This window comes from Crocodylus siamensis, chromosome 1 (assembly GCF_052110815.1).
Source record: "Crocodylus siamensis isolate JL-2025a chromosome 1, ASM5211081v1, whole genome shotgun sequence".
NCBI classification, from domain to species: Eukaryota; Metazoa; Chordata; order Crocodylia; family Crocodylidae; genus Crocodylus; species Crocodylus siamensis.
In genome coordinates, this window is record NC_143395.1 from 165,879,847 (window position 1) to 165,900,246 (window position 20,400).

A 20,400-nucleotide genomic window follows, 5' to 3' on the forward strand; every position below is an offset into this window, starting at 1 on the left:
CACCATCTTAGTTTTCACACATTTTTTGACTACAGAAAAATCCTAGAGCAATTCATCTGTTATTACGAACTGAAAAAGCCCACAACAGGTAAGAATGGTTTGAACACTCTGGATTCCTGTCTGAAATCCCTGGGTTTATCTTGCAATTCATTTTTGCACGCTTTAGTGCTAACATTGTGTGGCACCCCACAGCACCCTGGAAAGGATCTTAAGGTGCCCAGAGTGCCACATTGCCCTACTTGAGAATCACTGTCTTATATTAAGAAGCATTAATATAGAAGATAGAAATCTTGTGGCATTATTGCAGAATCAAAAAGAGGTTTATATTGCTGGCAGGTGCTCACAGGCATCCCAAAAATCTTGTTCCGAGGCTTGTGTGGACTTGCCCTGGAGAGCGTGGGACACAATATTGCTCATATTACAATCGTCCTGTCTGTTTTCTTGTGATGGCTTGTGAGGATTTGTTTGGGGGAGAAGTTTACTGACAGCAGTTTAGATTAAGGATTGCTTCATGCAGTGATGAATACATACATGGTTGGGATTTGAGTTGTTTACAAGTCCACTCAAAATGAAGCTATTTTAAACCATGCTGCTAGGGTTAATTTATATGATGGCAGATCACCACCAGATGATATCTTGCCATTTATGCAAAGTTCTTAATACCCCTCCAGATTCAGAAGGAGCCAGTCAAAAGACTTTATTATGATTATTAAATATAGATTATGGCATTAACAATTAAATAATTTCATTATTAGTACAGCCCAAAGGCCCCAGTTGGGATTAGAGCCCTGCTTGGTAACGTACCAACATAGAAAAGAATCAATCCCTGCTTTGGAGGTTTTACAATGTAGATCTAAACCACTCTTTCTTAACTCTTTGAGGCTCAAGGTACCCCTTAGAAAATGCTAACTCATAGCTTTCAGTCATTTTTTGACAACAGAAAACATGACAGAGCAGTTCTTCTGTTACAGAGAACTCCAGAGGACCCCAGCTGGTCAGTATGGTTTTGACACTCTGGATTCCTATTTGAACCCTCTGGCTTTGTCTTGTGAATCATGTATAGGTGTTTGCACACCTAATAGTGCTAATATTATGCAGTCTCCTTCAAAGTTGCAGCCTGGTGGTAGTGAGTCACAGACCTAAATGGACAAAACAAGATGTGGAGATAACATACAAGAAAATTAATCTGGAGCATTACAGCCATTCTGTCAGAATGTGTCAGAGATGTGTCATTTTATTCAGGGTGTGGAGCATGGGAGGGAAGTGGAATCAAGCAAGAAAGTAGAAAAAGTAAAGATGAAGAAGAGGACTAGTCCCAGCTTGTCCCTGCCTTGCTACTGGGTTGGTTTTGTAGACACTCTGACAGAAGTCAGTCTTAAGGGAGGAATTAGTGGTATCACCTAGGAGCTGTTTGGATTTTATCAAGGTCTTTTGTTTGTTTGCTAATGACTTTGCTTCACAATGAGTTAGACTTTGTATGAACTAAGAAGCTGGCTCCAAAATACACAAAATTGCTTGGCTACTCTTCCTTTTTCCTAAAAGTTTCCCCCATTGCTCTAGTTCAGGGAGTAGCATTGGGCTGGCCACAAGCACTTTCACCACCATATGGTGTCAACTGGCTAAAAGAATTAGTATATTGAATAATATAAAAGCTAGAAATTGACCTACATTAGCATTGTAGGACAGTGAGCTATTATCCAAAAACATTTAGGGTAGACACATTGCAGCAACCATACCATAAACTTACAAAGCATCATGTAAACTAAAGCTGAATACAAATGGTCATAGAACCAAAATATTCAGACAGTGATGAAAGAATTTGTAGCCTGGAGGTCTTAGTGATTTGATTTGCCAGAGGCTAAGAAAAACTACATTGGCCTGAGCAGATGGCTATAGATAATCAGTGGCTTGGTTTGGGCAATTATGCTAACTAGTTGAGACTTTTTATTAGCTATTTCCCTGCAGACTTTTGACTAAAAGTATTAGCCCTAATGTACATGCAAATGATAATGATAATTCTCAATATAAAAATTCCATTTTAAAAATTAAATACAGTCTTGTTAGATAGAGAACCCAAAGAATACGCATACTCACAGGGATTGAACTCCAACTCTGTACATGTGTATAAATATATCTATTTTTCACAGTACAGTGCAGCCTCCACATTAGAGTTGCTATTTCTCCTTATAGTCTGGTGTAGTAACACTGTTTCTCACAGTCCTTATGAGAATGAGAGGTCCCAGATTTAAAATACAAGTAGATGTGTATAACAGAAACCATTCCCAGGTTAATGACTATATTTCCCTTTTTAAAGACCTGTTGGGAGTAATGCAGATCCCACATCTGCAGAATACAAGAAGTGTAGAGAGAGACCTTATTTGTTGCTACTCACACTACACATCTTTGCAAAATGATGTTGTGGAGCTGAAGTGTTACAGAGGACTTTCATTTGGCACACTCCAAGGGATTGTTTCATCATCCTTCCTGTATAGCTACAAGAAACATTATACCATCCTTTCTACTTTAAAATTTATTTAAAAACTCTGATAACATGTCCAAGTCTCATGCACAGAAAAGTTTACTGCTGCTGAATGCATTTTCTACAAAGGCTTGCTGAATGCATTTTTTACAAGGCTTGTTGTTGATACATGTTACAAATCATTGGACATTGCAGTGAGGAACCTAGTTATTTAAAAGTTCTTCATGACTGAGGTCTTCACCATTTGTGTTACTGAGTAGTAACTATGTAAAAGCTCCTGAGTTTCATTACACTGAATGCTAATATTTGTGCCTAATCTGTAATTCTCTCCCCCAACGTCAGAGAGACTCTTAGTGATCCAGGGTGTTGCTGACATGTTTTCACGTTTGGAAGGATCTCCAACAGGCTAAGGAAATTAAATTGAAAAAACTTTGGACATTGTTATTGTAAAATGGTATTCCATTTAAGGCCAGATAACTGATGCAGTTCTTTCTGAATATGGAAAGAGGAAATTATGGTGATGTCAGTAACAGCCTTGGAAAGAAACAGCCCCTCTGACTTGGTTAGTAGAATAAGTTTTGTACAGTTAACTTTCAATAACAAAAACATTTAAATAATAAAAGGTTAGGTAACATCTCATTTTGTGAATAAATCATTCTCATTATTGCTTCCCTCTGCTTCTGTTCCAGCATTATCTGGCAATCAATATACCATAATGAAAATGAATATTAGGGCTATGTTTATATAATAGGAGAACTGGAATTACATGCTTTCAGATGTTATACAATATTGTATCTTGTAACATCTTCACAGCACAACCACCACTATTATATCCAAATTGAGAATTTAAATTATATAATAATAATGTTATCCTTTAAGGGTCTTTATTCTTGTCATATCCTTCTCATTGTTTTCCACTTAACAAACAGTGTGGTCAGTTACTGTTATAACCTTGCTTCTTACTTTTCCTGTTATTTCACTCGAAGGAAATGAGTCATTAAAAACATACATATAACTTGATGTATGCATTTTCCTTGATAAGAAAATAGTCTGTTATGACATTAAAGCAGATACAAAAATCAGGAGACCAGGACAAATACAAAATTATAAAGAGAAACTTAATATTATTGAGGAAATATGAACAAGGCAATGTGTGTACCTGTCTTGAAATTAATAGCAAATAGAGGTGGGAGACATCTACAGTTTTCAAACTAACTTCACTTTATTCCATGGCATCCATGGTATAGCATTTAAGGTACAGTGTGCTTTAGTTCAGTTTCTTGCTTTGCTGTTTGGAAGAAAAAAGAAAGCTGACCCAAATGCAAAGAATATATACCTCATGTTGAAGTCAGCCATCAGGAGTTCAGTGAAAGTACTTTAGTGTCTTGTCAATGGTATTTCCATCAGTAATAGTATAGACAACTGTGCTGATCGCAACTATCTTGGAAATGCCTAGGGTAAAGAACAGTCACTCAGCTATTGTTATAGATCCCTGTCAACCCAATTGTTAGGGGGGAAAAAACACCTTGTTAACAAATATTTTCCTTACCTGAATGTTCCCTTTCTTAGTCCAAGACATAACATATACCTAGAAATATTAAAAGCAGCTTAGATTTGTCCTTGGAATATATGCTCACTCCAGAGGACTGCCTTCGTAGCTATTTTGAATAGGGTTAGTTATTTGACTGGGAAAAAATATGGTCAATTGACTGGTCAAATATTGTCAAACAATGATCAAGTATCTTAACCATTAATTTTTATTGCAAAGGAAAAAGAGAGGCTTTAGCTTTCAGTCAGTTCAATAATGCTAATTATGAAAACCAAATTAGTTAATTGTTATTGTGAAATAATTTAATTCTAAAAAACTGTAATGAATTATAACTAATACTGTTACCTAAGTACATAGATGAACAATATTCAAGATTGAAGTAAGTTCTTCTTGGTTTTTATCCCAGGAATCCAGAGTTAGCCCAAACAATTAAAAAATAAAACAGAAGTAAACAAATCAATCGCACATAGCAACTCTCAAAGGCAAGCCAGCCTTTCTGTGCAGAGTGTAACAGGGTTACTTGGGGAAAATCCCCGTCACTGGCAGTCATGATGTGCCCTGCTGTGGATTTGTATGTGGGGCGGATGTGGGCTGCTTACTGTGGGCTCAGGGCTCCCCACGCCAGCCGCATGCCCCCTCCCTCCCCATCTAGAAGCAGTGGGTGTGGTGAGTTGTGCCTCCTGCTGCCAGGAGGACAGGAGGTGCACAGCTGGCGCTGAGTCCCCAGGGCCACAGCAGCAGAATAGAGAGCACTGAGCCCACAACCGGCAGCCCACATCTGCCCTCACCCTGCTTGTCTCCACTTGGGCCATGGTGGGTGAGGGGTGGGCAGGGAGTAGAGAGAAGGGAGCATGTGCCACCCCTCCCCCTGCCCAGCCAGTTTCACCCAGACTTTCCCACAGGGCACGGAGGCCCACCCCACCCTTGGTAGTGGCAGCACCAGGAGGGGAAGAGGCCCCAGTAAATCTTAATCCACCACTGGCAGGAAGTAAACGATAACAATGGCAACGCACCCACTTCAAGGCATTTGATGAAAACCTGTGGGCCTATGGACAGTGGACGCTACACACGCAGTTCTACTTTGTGATGGATGCATTCTATCCCTCTAGGAATTCTCTTTATTTTCTGTGAACATGTCAAAACATGGACGCATTCAACCTGGAGATTGAGAGTTTCTTACCAGTCCTGTGGACATGAGAGGATTATTAAGATTTGGGTCTCCATTCTGAATCTGAATTGGTAAATAAAAGCTGTGTCTGTTTGAGTCCAGATTTGCTTACTGTTCTCCTTTCTTTTTAGGAATTGGAAAAAGCTGAAAATGAAAAGTCCTTGCTACTGTATTGAGGAGGAACTTCTTTAATTTCAAGAGACAGCAAAGCATGAACCTGCTGAGGTAACAGTGTCTTGTGAAAGGGAATTAATCAGAGGGGCTGGACCCAATGATCTCACGAGGCTGGTGGTAGAGGGAGTCTGGAATTGATTCCAATACCTAGTCTACATGATATCAAGATCCCATTGATCTGTTGGAGTGGTGTTCCAGGCTTGCAAAAAATAGATAAGATGCCTCCAAATGGAGAAGGGAAAAGAAAGAAAATAGGCCTATAGCACCTGACTGAAGAAAGCAACAGGCATGGTGGTGCAGCTAACAAAGCCAGAGTGCTTCTCTTTTGACAGCACTGATTCTTTCTGACTATTTAATCTGATGTTTGATATATGTGGTAATCAGAATATGGAGTCTGTCTAACTAATGCTTGTAGTTTATATTACTTTGTTTTCAATTGTAGAGCATGTATCTTGAGTGGTCTTGATAAGGCTCAAGAATGATGAGTTTAAAGTTTTAGAACTATAAAATTCATAAAAGGAAGATTCTTGATTCTTTTCAGGATTTCATGGGAAATTCAAGAAGACTGAAACTGACACAGATATGTCTGATATTACAGTTGTAATTGAAAATGGTTTAATAGTCACTGATATTTATACTGCAGTGTTACCAACTGCTTCTCAGGAATGAAAGACTTAAATTCCTCTCTAAATGTTTGTGGCAATTTATTTACAAAATCTGATACCTTATGCCAACTGAGATAGTTGCATTTGTAGAAGTTTTTGAGTGTTTTCGCAATCTTTACCTAAAAACTTTTTAAAAAACAGCAATTTTTCCCAACCCAATCATTTGAACCAGGTTTGGAGTTCTGTTTTTTTGCACATTCCTGAACTAGCTAGTTTCATAGAGGTTGGAGAGGGAGTGGCTGGTGTTTGTCACAATAACAGAGCTGGTTCAAGAAAACAGCAGCTTTACCAGCAAGTCTTTGATAAGATTGGTGAAGAAAGAGGTAGTTAGCCATGGTAGTCTGAGGCAGGCAGAAGGTAGGGTAGATTTGTATCTTAATATAGACTTAAGTAAATCAGAGATATGTTGTGTAGTCTATAAAGTATGGATAGTTTATAGATGCAAGCTCCTAGAAGGCCGCTTCAGGCCTAATACCAGGAAAAACTCCTTCACAGTCAGGGTGTCCAGACTGGAATAAACTCCCTCCAGAGGTGGTGCAGTCACCTACCCTGGAGGTTTTCAAGAAGAGACTGGATAGTCACCTCGCTGGGGTCACTTGACCCCAGTTGTCTTCCTGCCTAGAGCAGGGTGGGGCTAGACCCGATAATCTGCAAGGTCCCTTCCAGCCCCTAACAATCTATGAATCTAAAGTGCAAGTCTACACTTGCTGCTGAAAGATTTGTGTAAAACAGCTAACCATTTGTGAGATTTTTCATTCACTGCCTCAACTGGGGATTTATGGGATCAAATCTTATTTTACCTTTGGTTGTCTATGTGCTACTTATATATTGTTCCACCTGTTTTTTCTCCAGCTAAAATTCTGGGGACTTACATGCCAGTCTCGGGCTATGGGTTGAGGAGGGGGAGGAGGATCCACGCGGTGAACCAAAGACTGCGGCGCTGGTGTTATCGGGAAGGCTTTGGCTTCCATGACCACAGCCCGCTCTTTGGCGAGAGAGGCAGCGAGCTGGTGGGAAGAGATGGCCTCCACCTCTCTCCCCTGGGGAGGAGGCTCTTCTCAGCCAGGCTGGCTGACCTGCTCCACCGGGCTTTAAACTAAGCCCGCTGGGGGATGGGGAGACTACTGCCCCTGCTGGCCCACTGAACGGCCCTTGCAAAGCCAGCGGACCAAGGCACTTAAGGGAGCACTTAAGGGAGCTCACCCCTGCCCCAGCCCTAGCACAATCTGTGGGCAAGGCAAGAGCCCCCAAGGGCACACTTGCCTGACAGTACACTAATGCCAGGAGCCTGGGCAACAAGCAGGACGAGCTCGTCCTCCTGCTCAGTGCAAAGAAATATGATATCATTGGGATAACGGAGACCTGGTGGGACTCCACCCATGACTGGACCACGGGTATAGAGGGCTATACCCTATACAGGAGGGATCGTGTTGACAAAAGGGACGGGGGTGTAGCTCTCTATGTGAAGGAAAGCTACATGTCCCTGCAAGCTGATGTTGGCGACCGGCATGAACAGCTAGAGACCCTCTGGGTAAAAATTCATGGGGAATTCGGCAAAGGGGACGCAACGGTGGGAGTCTACTACAGACCTCCCACTCAAAGTCCCGAGTTTGACCAGGAGTTCGCCCGGGAACTGACTGAGGCCGCTTGTTTCAGGACCTTGGTCGTCATGGGTGACTTCAATTACCCGGACATCTCGTGGGAAGATCACTCAGCTAAAACTGAGTGGGCGCAAAGCTTTCTCTTGTGCGTGGATGACCTCTACCTGACTCAAGAAGTCTATGGGCCAACGAGAGGCAAAGCACTGCTTGACCTGGTACTGGCTACGGGGGACGACCTAATCGGTGACCTAGTGATCGATGGGAAGCTGGGTGACAGCGACCACGAGCTGATCACCTTCACCATCCGCCGTAAAGCTGGCAAGTCAGTCAGCAACACAGAAGTCCTTGACTTCAGAAAAGCCAACTTTGACAAGCTCAAGAGGCTTGTCAGTCAGGCCCTAAGGGACCATGACCCCAGGGAGATGGGAGTTCAAGAAGAGTGGTTGCTTCTCAGGGAAGCGATCCTCAATGCACAAGCTAAATCTATTCCGGCATGGAGGAAAGGCAGCAAGAAGGCACAGCAGCCTTCCTGGCTCTCCAGGGACCTAGCGGACCTCCTGCGGCTAAAAAGGAAAGCCTACAAAGGATGGAGGACGGGATTCACCTCCAAGGAGGATTATTCTGCACTGGTCCAGTCCTGCAGGGAGCAAACCAGGAAAGCCAAGGCTGCAACTGAACTCCAACTAGCTTCAAGCATCAAGGACAACAAAAAGTCCTTTTTCAGATATGTGGGGAGCCAGGGGAAAAGCAAGGGCAACATTGGACCCCTGCTAAACCAGATGGGGCAACTGACAACTGACGCCCAGGAAAAAGCCAACCTATTAAATAGGTACTTTGCGTCAGTCTTTCATCAGTCCCATGGGACGCCCATGCCTGCTATGGGACAGGGAGATCCGGGTGATGGGGATCCCCTACTCTCCATAAATGCTGACCTCGTGAAGGAACATCTTGAGAAGCTGGATACCTTCAAGTCAGCCGGCCCTGACAATCTGCACCCCAGGGTACTCAAGGAGCTGGCGAGTGTCATAGCCCAGCCCCTGGCACAGATCTTTGAAAACTCCTGGTGCTCTGGTGTAGTGCCTGAAGACTGGAAGAAGGCCAATGTGGTGCCAATCTTCAAGAAAGGGAGGAGAGTGGATCCGGCTAACTACAGGCCCATTAGCCTGACTTCTATCCTGGGGAAGATCTTAGAAAAGTTTATTAAGGAGGCCATCTTTGAGGGACTGGCCCAGGCTAACGTCCTAAGGGATAGCCAGCACGGGTTTGTTGCGGGTAGGTCTTGTTTGACCAATCTCATTTCCTTCTATGACCAGGTGACCTATCACCTGGACGAGGGAGAAGAGATTGATGTCATATATCTTGACTTCAGAAAAGCTTTTGATCTGGTATCCCATGATCACCTCTTGGCCAAACTGGCCAGTTGTGGCCTTGGCTCCACCACGATCCGCTGGCTGGAAAATTGGCTCCGTGGTCAGACCCAGAGGGTTGTAATTGATGGCAGTCACTCATCATGGTGCCCTGTGACTAGTGGGGTCCCTCAAGGCTCTGTCCTTGGACCCATACTGTTCAACATCTTCATTAATGATGTGGACATTGGAGTCAGGAGTGGGCTGGCCAAGTTCGCCGATGACACCAAACTTTGGGGCAAAGCATCCACGCCAGAAGATAGGCGGATAATCCAGGCTGACCTGGACAAGCTCAGCAAATGGGCAGATGAGAACCTGATGGTGTTTAACACCGAAAAATGCAAGGTTTTCCACCTTGGGAGGAAAAACCTGCAGCATCCTTATAGGCTCGGCAGTGCTACGTTGGATAGCACTACAGAAGAAAGAGACTTGGGGGTCATCACTGACCACAAGATGAACATGAGCCTGCAATGCGATGCTGCGGCTAATAAAGCGACCAAAACGCTGGCTTGCATCCATAGATGCTTCTCGAGCAAATCCCGGGACGTCATTCTCCCCTTGTACTTGGCCTTGGTGAGGCCGCAGCTGGAGTACTGCATCCAGTTTTGGGCTCCACAATTCAAAATGGATGTGGAGAAGCTTGAGAGAGTCCAGAGAAGAGCCACGCGTGTGATCAGAGGTCAGGAAAACAGATCTTACGATGACAGGCTGAGAGCCATGGGACTCTTTAGCCTGGAAAAGCGCAGGCTCAGGGGTGATCTGATGGCCACCTATAAGTTTATCAGGGGTGACCACCAGGATCTGGGGGAACGTCTGTTCACCAGAGCGCCCCAAGGGATGACGAGGTCGAACGGTCACAAACTCCTGCAAGACCGTTTCAGGCTGGACATAAGGAAGAATTTCTTTACTGTCCGAGCCCCCAAGGTCTGGAACAGTCTGCCAGCGGAGGTGGTTCAAGCACCTACATTGAACACCTTCAAGAGTAAATTGGATGTTTATCTTGCTGGGATCCTATGACCCCAGCTGACTTCCTGCCCTTTGGGCAGGGGGCTGGACTCTATGATCTCCTGAGGTCCCTTCCAGCCCTGATGTCTATGAAATCTATGAAATCTATGAAACAAGGGGGCAGGGCAAAGGATGTGGGGCAAGCTGACTTTCCCCCAGCTGCTGCTTTCATCAGTGTGGGGAGCGGGGATATGAATTTAAGATAACCCTCTAATAACTAGATTTTAGCCATGGCAAATTAACCAAATGTATACTTTACCATGCCTAGGATCTAATAATTGGGGGGTTGTCTAAAATTCAGGATTGTCTTGGATTTGAGTAAATATGGTACCTACATTTCATGTGACATTCTGTGATACGGTACTTATGCTTTAATATTTAGATGAATATGTAGTACTTAGCTGCCTAAAGTTGAGCAAAAACATGAGCGCATTGATTAGGTTGAGGCTTTAGATTCCAGAGAGTAGTTAGAAGAGGCTGGCATTCTCTTTATGCTGATGGCCTAGAAAAGATCAGTAGAGTTCAGGTTGTGATTTGTTAATAAGCTGTTTAATGGACTTAGGAAGGGGGTGCCAAGTCACATGCCTCTCCCTATTGTTTATCTTTTTGTCCCTGCCTTGGAGTCCCCTTCAGAGATTTAATAGGCAGGTGATAGCTAGGGCAGCAATCCCTAATCTGGTCAGATGCTGATGAGAAGAATAAATTCTCCTTCTGCATGGGTAGAGCAGATTAAGGAAGAGCACTTTAATAAGATGCAGCCGAAGCCACTGAGACAGCCAGCAGCCAGTCCCACGCAGGCAGCTGGGGACTTGTCTGCCTGCCTCCTGACATGTTGGCAATATTTACAGCTAATAAGCATTAGCAGCTTAGAAAGCTGAGGTGTTCTGACTTGTACCTAAGTTGAGCAGGGCAAACTTTTTTTTTTTTGCCATGCATGCCACAAATCAGGGTTGCAGTCTCCCCAAATGCCACTCTGATCCTCTTCCTCCACCTGATTGACTGCTCTGCTTTCTGTTCCTTACTCTTTGCTGTCTCCTACTCTGCTTTCTGCCCTATCTGTTGCTGTGCTACCTTGCCCCCTCCCTGATCTGCCATGTGCCACATATTGAGGCTGCCTGTGCCCATGCCACTTGTGGCACTCATGCAACAGGTTGACCACACCTAGCCTAAGCAGTGAGAAAGAACTGGGGCATATTGGGGGCAGCACTGTCCTTATAACCATCAGTTACAAACATGAGGACTTGAAGGGTAAATCTGCCTCAAGGGCACTGGATGTGCATCCACCACCAGTGGAATGTCTCTATGAACCCTTACATGAAGGGCAGGTTTTTCCCATCACGTTCCACACATTGATGTTGTTTGCTTGGGATTTTAAAAAGTATGTCATCTTGTTTTTATAGCAAACATGCATATTATTGTAACTTACTTGAGTGAAATTTTTGAAATACTTGTCTGTTGGTGTTGTACATATAACAGTGAGCTTTTGCTTGCGTCTTAGAAAAATCAGCTGGAGTTGTTATCAGCAGTCCTTCCTTTTGAGGACATTTTCAGCCTATTTGATCTAGGAGTTAAAGCACAAATCTGGCAGTCGGGGACAGACTCTGTTTCTAACACTGCCACTGACTTGAAGTTAACCCTCAGCCTCTGTTTCTCCCTCTATAAAATAGGAAAAGACTGAAAGCCAGGTCACTTTAGTTTGAGTTTCCTATTATGAATTCAAGAACTCATGCTCAAGTTTATAAATTTGGCCTAAAACTAAAAAGGACTTGTAGAATTTGTTTTTCAAGACAGCGATTCTATTGAAAAAGACTGGTTTCTGCATATTCTTAGTTGGCCTCTTAAGTGTTATGTAGAGCACTCTGTACATTTGTGATGCTAAATGAAAAAAATATATATTAATTTTATAAACTATGTGTAGGAGGGAACTTTTCAGACAGTATCTATTAAAACATTTTTGTTTTTCCTTTGTACTGGACTGAAAATGAAACTAACACAAGTATTGAAATTATTCCCCACTCCCCACCCAAATCTGCTGTTATGCTATAAACAAATGCTCATGTAGGCAACACAGACAGGCTAGAAATACTAAGAGAATAATGCAAGTACATTTTATTTATACAGTTGAGAGTAGGCATAGTGCCAAATGGATTTACTGAGTAGACATTCTGTAAGACAAAAAATGTTAAAAGGACAGTTAGCACACACCAGTATGTGCTTTTGACAGTATAGTCCTCCTTAATAGGCTGCCTCTAAAATTTGGACTTTATCCTTGTTCATCCCATTGTTTTTTAGCATACCAGTACATTTCTTATCAATTTACAGACCAAAGGTGTGTCATTCTTTGCCTTATTCTTTGGAAAATATAATTTCTCAAGATAAACACAATACATTGTATTCACAGCCAACACAAGCAGATAACCTGAGCATAAATGACTTATGCATGACATTTGATCTTTGCACCCTGGTTCATAATTCATTATTACAAACTTTTACTTGGTTATAAGATAAAAATGGAGAGCTAATTAGTAGATTACTAGATGATGTGCCTGTAGAAAAGACATTATGGCAAGGGAGCTCGAAGCAAATACTAGCATTCCAGGTGACTGCTCCCCATGAATAAAGGGACCATAGTCATTTGCCCTTGTTTACTTTGTACTTTAGAGTTAAATTCTCTATTAGCTAAAAGCAAAATGAGTGACATTCCTCATCCCTGACTCTAAGATTGTTTTCCAATGTAGCTAGACATTTAGAGCTACATTTCACTCTGCTTTTCATGCCTATGTGGCCACACAACTGCCGTTTTTGGTACTTAAAATAGAATCACCGTGTTTATAGATCTTCCACAAGTAAAGACACTTAGTAGTGAGGGAGCTTACCCAGGAACCATGAGACCTAGGTTCAAGGCGCCAATCACCCAGTATTTTTTGCTTTCCAGAAAAGTGCTGTAACCTCCAGGCCAGCCAGCACTTAAGAACATAAGAGGTGTCATCTGGGTCAGACCACTGATCTATCTAGTCCAGTATCCTGTCTCTGCCAGGAGTACATGCTTTAGAGGGAGAGAGCACTGAACCAAATATATCTGAAGCGATTTATCTCCTGCTCATGACTCTCTCTGGCACCCACCATTATTGGCTGAGAGCTGCCAAAGAAAACATCTCCAGTGGTTCTGTTTAACACCTATTGATAAATCTGTCATCCATGAACTTTAGTCCATTTTGAACCTGTGGTCTCTGCCACTACCACCTCCTGTGGCAATGAACTCTACAAGTTAATTACACTTTGAATAAAAGAGTACTTTCTCTTGTTAGTGTTAAACCTGTTGTCTCCTACAAATTTCAGTGGCTGCCGTATAGTTCTAGTATTCTGGGACCAGGTGATTAACATTTCCCTGTTCACTTTATCCAGCCTTCTCCTTTCTAAACTGAAGAGTCCTAGCCTTTTTAGTTTCTCCTGATATGGCAACTGCTCTATATCCCTGATAATTTTGATTGTTCTTCTTCGTACTTTTTCCAAGCTGGTGATACTTCTTTTCCTAAATGCTAAGTTTTAGAAACCTATTACCCAAATGCCATGGTCCCAGTTTTTGCTGAAGTTTTCTGGAACCAGGACTGACAGATCTTGAAACTGATGTTGCTCCAGTGGTTTGCTAAAAGGGGAAGAGGTTGAGGCCAAATACCAAACAACCCAACAGCAACTTTAATGAAATACATGCTCTGGCAACATTTATCTGGTCATTGGCTTTATCAGCTGTATTTCCACCTTCTTGTGTGTTTCTACAGCTCATTTGGGTGTCAAGATGACGTTTTCCACTAGTTCCATAAATGTATATGGGCTCCAGAGAAGCCCTTCTTTACTTTGATCGTTTTGCTTCTCATTTATGAGAACTTCCCCCAATGCCTGAGCCACCTGTTCTTCACTGTTGTAGTCTTCCATGAGTTCAAATATTTCTTCTTTGTTATTTTTCTTCACTTGTTCATTTACCAGACCTTAGTGGCAACGTCATGAAGTGTCTTGACCCTCACAATGTGGACTCTGTAAAATGAGAAAAGTAAGTTATTATTGTTTCCTTGGCAGCAAAGAATGATCATTCACTCTGCAGTTCTGAGAAGCCATCCCTAGAACCTTTTCTAAGTCTTGAGAAACTCTGGAGAAAGCAAGTCCTTCACCGTTTTCCCCATGTGATTTGAAACCATAATGAAGACAACTCTTAGCTCAAAGCAATTGTCATCTGTAACTGGAAGATAGCTGTTTGCTGAACAGGGTACATTACACTGCTGTCCTGCTACATTTATACACTAGCAGGAGGTCAATATAGGGCCATGACCCCTGCCTGAGGTTACTAATGCACAGCATTTTCAGGGTGTTGAATGGACAAATGCTGATGAGACCAGACTATGGATTGACTTTGAACCTTTGCAGGTAGTCCCAACATCAGGTTATATCACTGATCTGTGTCTCAACAGCAAGGAAACTACCTATTTAAAGGCTAAAGAGGACCAAGCAATATATGCATTGGTATAATTCAACATTATGGTACCTCCCAATGTTCTGCCTGATAAATAGCAAAGACAACTATTTGAGAACAGGGGAGAAGACCACCCCAAATTTGCAGTGTTAGAGCCCTACTAAGATATACTATATCCCTTGCAGACCTGCTCAGCGCTCTTTATTCTAATCTGGAATGAGTTTTAGGCATAAATGTGAGTTTACACCATTGAAGCTGTATAATGTATGTTATACCTGGAGCTTGCTTATTGCCTTTTTTTTTTTAAACTGAGAAACACCTTGCTAAAATTTGTAATAACCAAACATTGCACTGATGAACTGAATTTGTTTGATCTGAATACACCAGATACTTCATAACTTTCTGCTCCTAACACATTGCTATGATAAGGCATTCTTTTTTTGAATTTGGCAGAGTTTACGGATAAACCCTATAGTGGGTGGGTGGCTATGCACTGAGATGAGTAGCAGTCCACAGAAGAGGGGAAGGGTTATAGCTGATATGCTGGCTACTACAGTCCAATTGCTGCAGTCATTCTTTGAAACACAAAGGGAGCTTGTAACCAAGAAAAGGTACTAGCTACATCTGCCAAAGATGATGGTATCCAGCTCTAGAAATAAAACACATATACGAGGTGTTCATCACCAGGCAACCTTAGTGAAAGTTACCAGTCTTCTTGGCTGCCATGCCAGTGGCAGGAGATTGGCTAGCAACATGTCTGGTATCCAGATCTATCGTTACAGGCTGCTGTGCATTAAAGGGCTTCTGTTCTAGATATGACGCATCTTCCAGTCCCTGGCATTTTTTTGTTCTTTGATTGTAGCTGAAATGATGTGCAAGTTGATGCTAGTATTCTCTACCAAGATTCTGTCCAATTTGTCAAAACAGATGCATGGCTTGATTGCTCCCAGTGGTCTGGCTTGTTTTCTTAGCTTCTAAGCAGCTTCACATCCTTTGCTTTCAGGTAGCTGTATTTTGTGTCTTGGTTACAATTCCACTTGGCCAGCCTGTTAGGGATTTCCTCAAAATATACAGCTTTCAGTGTCTGGATCCTAGGACTTCCCAAACTCTTGCCTCTCTCCAGCAGTAAGGAGGTTCAGGACCTCAGCACTATTCAAGTTGAAAGTACAGAGATGGAATACCAAAAACCCACCTGGATTTATAAACTCCTGAAGCACATAAGCACAAGTAGAATGTTGAATCTGATTGTGCCAGTACTTAAACAGAAAATTAACATCCTGTTATGGTGTTCCTTGAGCAAGAGAAGGCACAACAGGTGAATCAGTTGATCCAAGCAAGGTGTAAAGCATAAGGGGAAGAAAGCTGCAGGACTGCCAGTAGTAGATTGCAGCACAGTTCTAATCATGTGAAGGTGACAAGGTAATTTGCTATGTCAGATTAATTTCCTGCTGATTTCAACAGAAGTAAAACTACGAGTTACTGTGTTATATGGAGTTATGCCATGTGAATGCAAATCTTTGTTTGATGTAATCCAGACCTCCTGCATAGAGTTCATTAGCCTTTTGAAAGTATTACTTTTACTATTTTAGGTTTCCCAATGTCTATTTGAGTCTCACTCCAGTAACATTTGGCCCATCACACTTGCTGTTCTTCCTTAGCCCTTTGAAGCTTCCTCCTTCCATCTTCCAATGATTCTTTTACAGCTCCATTTTAATGAAGCCCTAGTTAATCTTTTCTTTTCATGTCTTAGTATCAAATTGCTTTCTGTAAAAGTTTGGAAACAACTGCAAAATCCTCTTCCTCTTTTTCTCACTATACTAAAAAGTGGCTGGAACAGCCACACTACACACACGAGGTATTCATGCTAGGCCATTTTGGGTATCTGATCCAAGAAAGTTAGGAACACTGAAAAACGTGAATGAGGCACCTGTGATGCAATATGCCTTCAGAATTCCTCCTGATACTTACCAGACTTTCAGAGAATTTTTTTTTTCAGGAATAAAATGCAATTTTGTAACAATAAGATGGAAAGTTCTAATAAGAATGTATTTTGGGGGGAAGGTTAGAGGATTGTGCATGTTGAAAGCTGAGCTTCTAATAGGATACTAGTTTAAAATATTAATTTACAAGAAGGCAGTTACTTTTTAATTTTGCTTAGATTTTTAACAGAAATGCTGTTTGCCAATACAACTTGATCTACACTAATGTTTCTCTAGTATATCTATGCCAACAAAACAGTATAGACAAGGTGTAAGAATCCTCCCCATTGACATTAATGTCAATACAAGGAACAATAGATTAGAGGAGACTATCACTTTTACAAGAACTAGTTATGCCTTTATATAGTGTCTACATGTGTCAGTTCCTGATCAGATATGATTTGAGAGTTTTCACCTACATTTAAGTAATGATTGATAAAATAATGGAGGAAAAATAAATATGGCATCAAGCTGCATAGTGCAAGACTATCCAGTTGGATTTTATCCATATATGTTTACTTAACAAGGTTTTATGTCCCAAAGCACAGGCACACACTCAAGGGGATTTCAATTCATGACTCCTCCTGGTTTTAGCTAATATAATATTAACAAAAATTAGTTTGTTTTTTTTAAACAAGAGTGTTGGGCTATGTGGATTCAATAGGAAAAAGTAAAAGATAAAAGAAGCTAGAGATAAACTCATATGCATGAACAAACCTTTAAAAAATGCACGTTACAGGTTTTTTATTTATGCTTAAATCCTTTCAAAACAAATACCTGTTAAAGGAATAAGCCCATTAAATGAACTAAAATCATATGTACCAAGTATTGATACAATAGTTACACCTGTTAAATGATAATCACACGGACTTTTACAAGAAAAGTCCTTTCTAGACATGAGGGAAACATTCAAGTGTTTAGTTGAAAACTGCTATGTAGTATCTCCAACAGGCCTTTGTCATGTAATAGCATTACAGCTCAGGTTCTACAGATCAATAACAAAAAGCCTTGGCCATTTTTAAACTGTATATCATCAATGGGTAGAGGTCAATTTAATGTTTTCTTTAATGAAACAACCCATTTTAAATTTTCTTTAAACTAGCAAAACAAGTTTATTTAAAAATTAAATGCTCTGCCAAAAATTAGACATTAATTTGTAATGGCATGTTTCATGGGAAATTATATCTGACACAAAGCAGTGCGTTTTAGAAATAAAACCTAGGATAATCAAGTTTAAAGAAGCATATTAGCTATCAGAAAAGAATTTACAGGACAACTTCAAATTCCTGTTTAGTTAATTTAAACATAATAATTTTGTGTGAACAGACACAGAAAATATAGGAGTGCTGAACCTACACTTTTAGCCATGGTAGTAGTTGTCAAAACCTCAAACCACCACCAGAACGTGGCATTTTTCTGTGCCACACACAGCATTTAATTCCACCTAAACCCAAGGCAACAGTTGATTAAAAGAAAACATAACAGTCAAATGATAAAACTACATAGTTTAGTACATTAAAACAAAAACAAGGACAGCGATACTTGTATAAAGTTCCAAAAATATACAACTGGGGGGTGGGGAAGAAGAATTAAAAAAATAAAATAAAAAAAAAAATCACTGTACACAACAACTGAGGTTGTTAAAGTGACCAATCAAAGACTGAACAGTGCAAGACATGCTTTTCCAGTTACAAGCTCAAAACAGAAGTGCAAAAGAAATTAAAGCTTTGTCTGAAGTGATTTACCTTTCAGAATAAGGAAAGTTAAGAGTATAGTTATTAATATTACAGAGATCACTTTTCCACACATGAAATTCTTTAAGATTTCTTGTAATACAGTGTTTCGTTCAGTGTTCCACTAAGCCTGCTTATTGTGGGGACAGATAATTTTGTCCAATACTCATCAGCTTTTGGTCTATGAGCCAAAGGAATAACAGACAGAAACAGCCTCTGAATTTTCAACCTCTAGCTGACCATATCTGCAGTTTACAGGCAGTGGAAGCAGCAAATAGCCTGGCTTAAATACTTCCTTTTCTGCAACTGGTCTCACAAGAACCCCTCCACTGTAAGAAAGCAGCTGTACTGAAAGCAGATGCAAAGTTATGGCTGAAGAATTAAAATTGCTCTCTAACTCTGGGAAAGTACAGAGACTTAATTTAAGAGCAACTCCAGGCAAGTGCTTTTAGCGAGCTGATTAAGCAATGCATGCATCTATTCATGCAAATGTAGAATATGGCTCCAGATACTTTGAACTAGGGGGTGTGCAGGTGTAGACTGGATAGAAGTCCCTTGCTCATAGTTTACAAAAATATATAGCCAATACTGTAGCATAAGAAGTTATTTTACTTATTACATAGATCCCCAAAGTATTAACTACTTTTCAGACATTCCAGACAAGGTCACTTGTAACAAAAGAGTCAACTTGTTTTAAAACAAGATTTAAAAAGTGGGTCTTTTTCAAGTGAAAAGGACATCTGTTTGTAAGTTTAACTTTCTAATCAGTCAAGACTGGGTTTATTTAAGATTTTTTATGTGAATATATGCATAAACACAAAAAAGTTCACTTTAACACATCCGCACAGAAGAAAAAAAAGGTTAACTCCTCAAAACATGATAGAGCAGGTCTGGTTAGTACGTATCTATTGCAAATTATAAAGATCCTGTGCGTTAGGCCCACTCAGACAGAAGCGGAGGGGAGAAGGGGAAATAAATGTCTCAAGAGTGAGAAGTTTACTTTTCAAGTCTAAGTGGAATTTTGGAGAGCCAGCAGCCTAAATGACACCATGCTGCTAATCACAGTATCCAGGCAAGCCAAACTGCTTGGGTTACTAGAAAAGTGTATTCTTCTGGAGGTGTCATTTACTCCAAAATTATTTTCTGTTTCGAAGGCGTTTAGATTTCCTAGGAGAGTCTATGGATTCAACTGCCTTCCTCCGTTTTCTAGGAGACTCCTCATTTGAGCCAGAACCTGAGGAATTTCCTACTGCACTTTCCATTACTTCTCGGAGTTTACGTTCAAGCTCAGCCAAGCGGGCGTTCTGTTCACCTATGATTTGGGTTTGCTCTAGCAGTTTCTGGTCTTGGTCCTGAAGCTGTTTCTGCTGTTCTTGCACTTTGGTGCGAAGCTCTGAAATTTCCCGCCTTAGCATAGTCACACCTGCACCATTTGTTTTGACTTGCTGCTGGAGTTTGGTGACTTCCTGCCTTGAAGGGTTTTGCTTGGAGAACAGCTGCATTGTTGTCAATGCAGCAGACGGACCTGGAACTTGATAAGAGAGAAGGGGGCGGGAAAAGGAAGTGATTTTATTATTAAAACAAGATTTAGGGGCAGAGTGAAAAGCCCCCAAGTGTACCAAATCATGCCCAAATTCACATTTTATTCCACCCCATTGCCAAATCCAGAATCTGAACAATCAGATGTCTGAAAAATACTCCAAGTATGTAAGGGTTACAATTACTTGGTAATAGTCAAGAGAATTGCTCAGAGAATGAGTCAGGGTACAATTAAGCCCACTATTTTAGGTTTTTTAGGAATTCAAAGCATAAATTGTATTCCACTTCTGAATATAAAAGCATTATATTGTGTCATCAAGAAGATTTAAGCAATAAACAAACCACCAAGTTAAAAGATAAAGGGTATGCACAAAGTCAAGAAGAAAAATAAAATGTTACTGTGACTAGATTGCTGGAGGCAAAAATAGTTCTCCTACTGGAGAATTATGAATCGCATGGGAAAAGTATTTACCGAGTCCTAGAGTGACAGGTGAATACCGAATTTATTTGCATTTGTTCTCTTGATATCATATTGGAGTTTAAGCAATGGTTAAGAAAAAAGCCTCATGAATATTCAGTAGTTGCTGCTTTGCACGTACAATGCATTATTCCTTCAGATCCCACAAACAATCCTGGT

At 41.1% G+C, this 20,400-nt stretch overlaps 2 protein-coding genes across 2 annotated transcripts in view; one reads left to right on the forward strand and one right to left on the reverse strand.

Moving 5' to 3' along the window:
- The first annotated feature begins 276 nt into the window (after positions 1-276).
- On the forward strand, positions 277-11,725 carry LOC149873610 (uncharacterized). The gene is made up of 3 exons (XM_090036339.1): positions 277-5,421; positions 5,912-8,265; positions 11,546-11,725. The coding sequence occupies exons 2-3, from the start codon at positions 7,513-7,515 to the stop codon at positions 11,723-11,725; spliced, it is 933 nt and encodes a 310-aa protein (XP_089892465.1). The 5' UTR covers positions 277-5,421; positions 5,912-7,512.
- Positions 9,916-20,400, reverse strand: part of FBXO28 (F-box protein 28) — a 35,038-nt gene continuing 24,553 nt past the window's right edge. Inside the window, exon 5 of the mRNA XM_090048042.1 lies at positions 9,916-19,755. Within this exon, the coding sequence (XP_089904168.1) occupies positions 19,361-19,755 (395 nt within the window). The 3' untranslated portion in view covers positions 9,916-19,360. The remainder of the gene's footprint in view (positions 19,756-20,400) is intronic.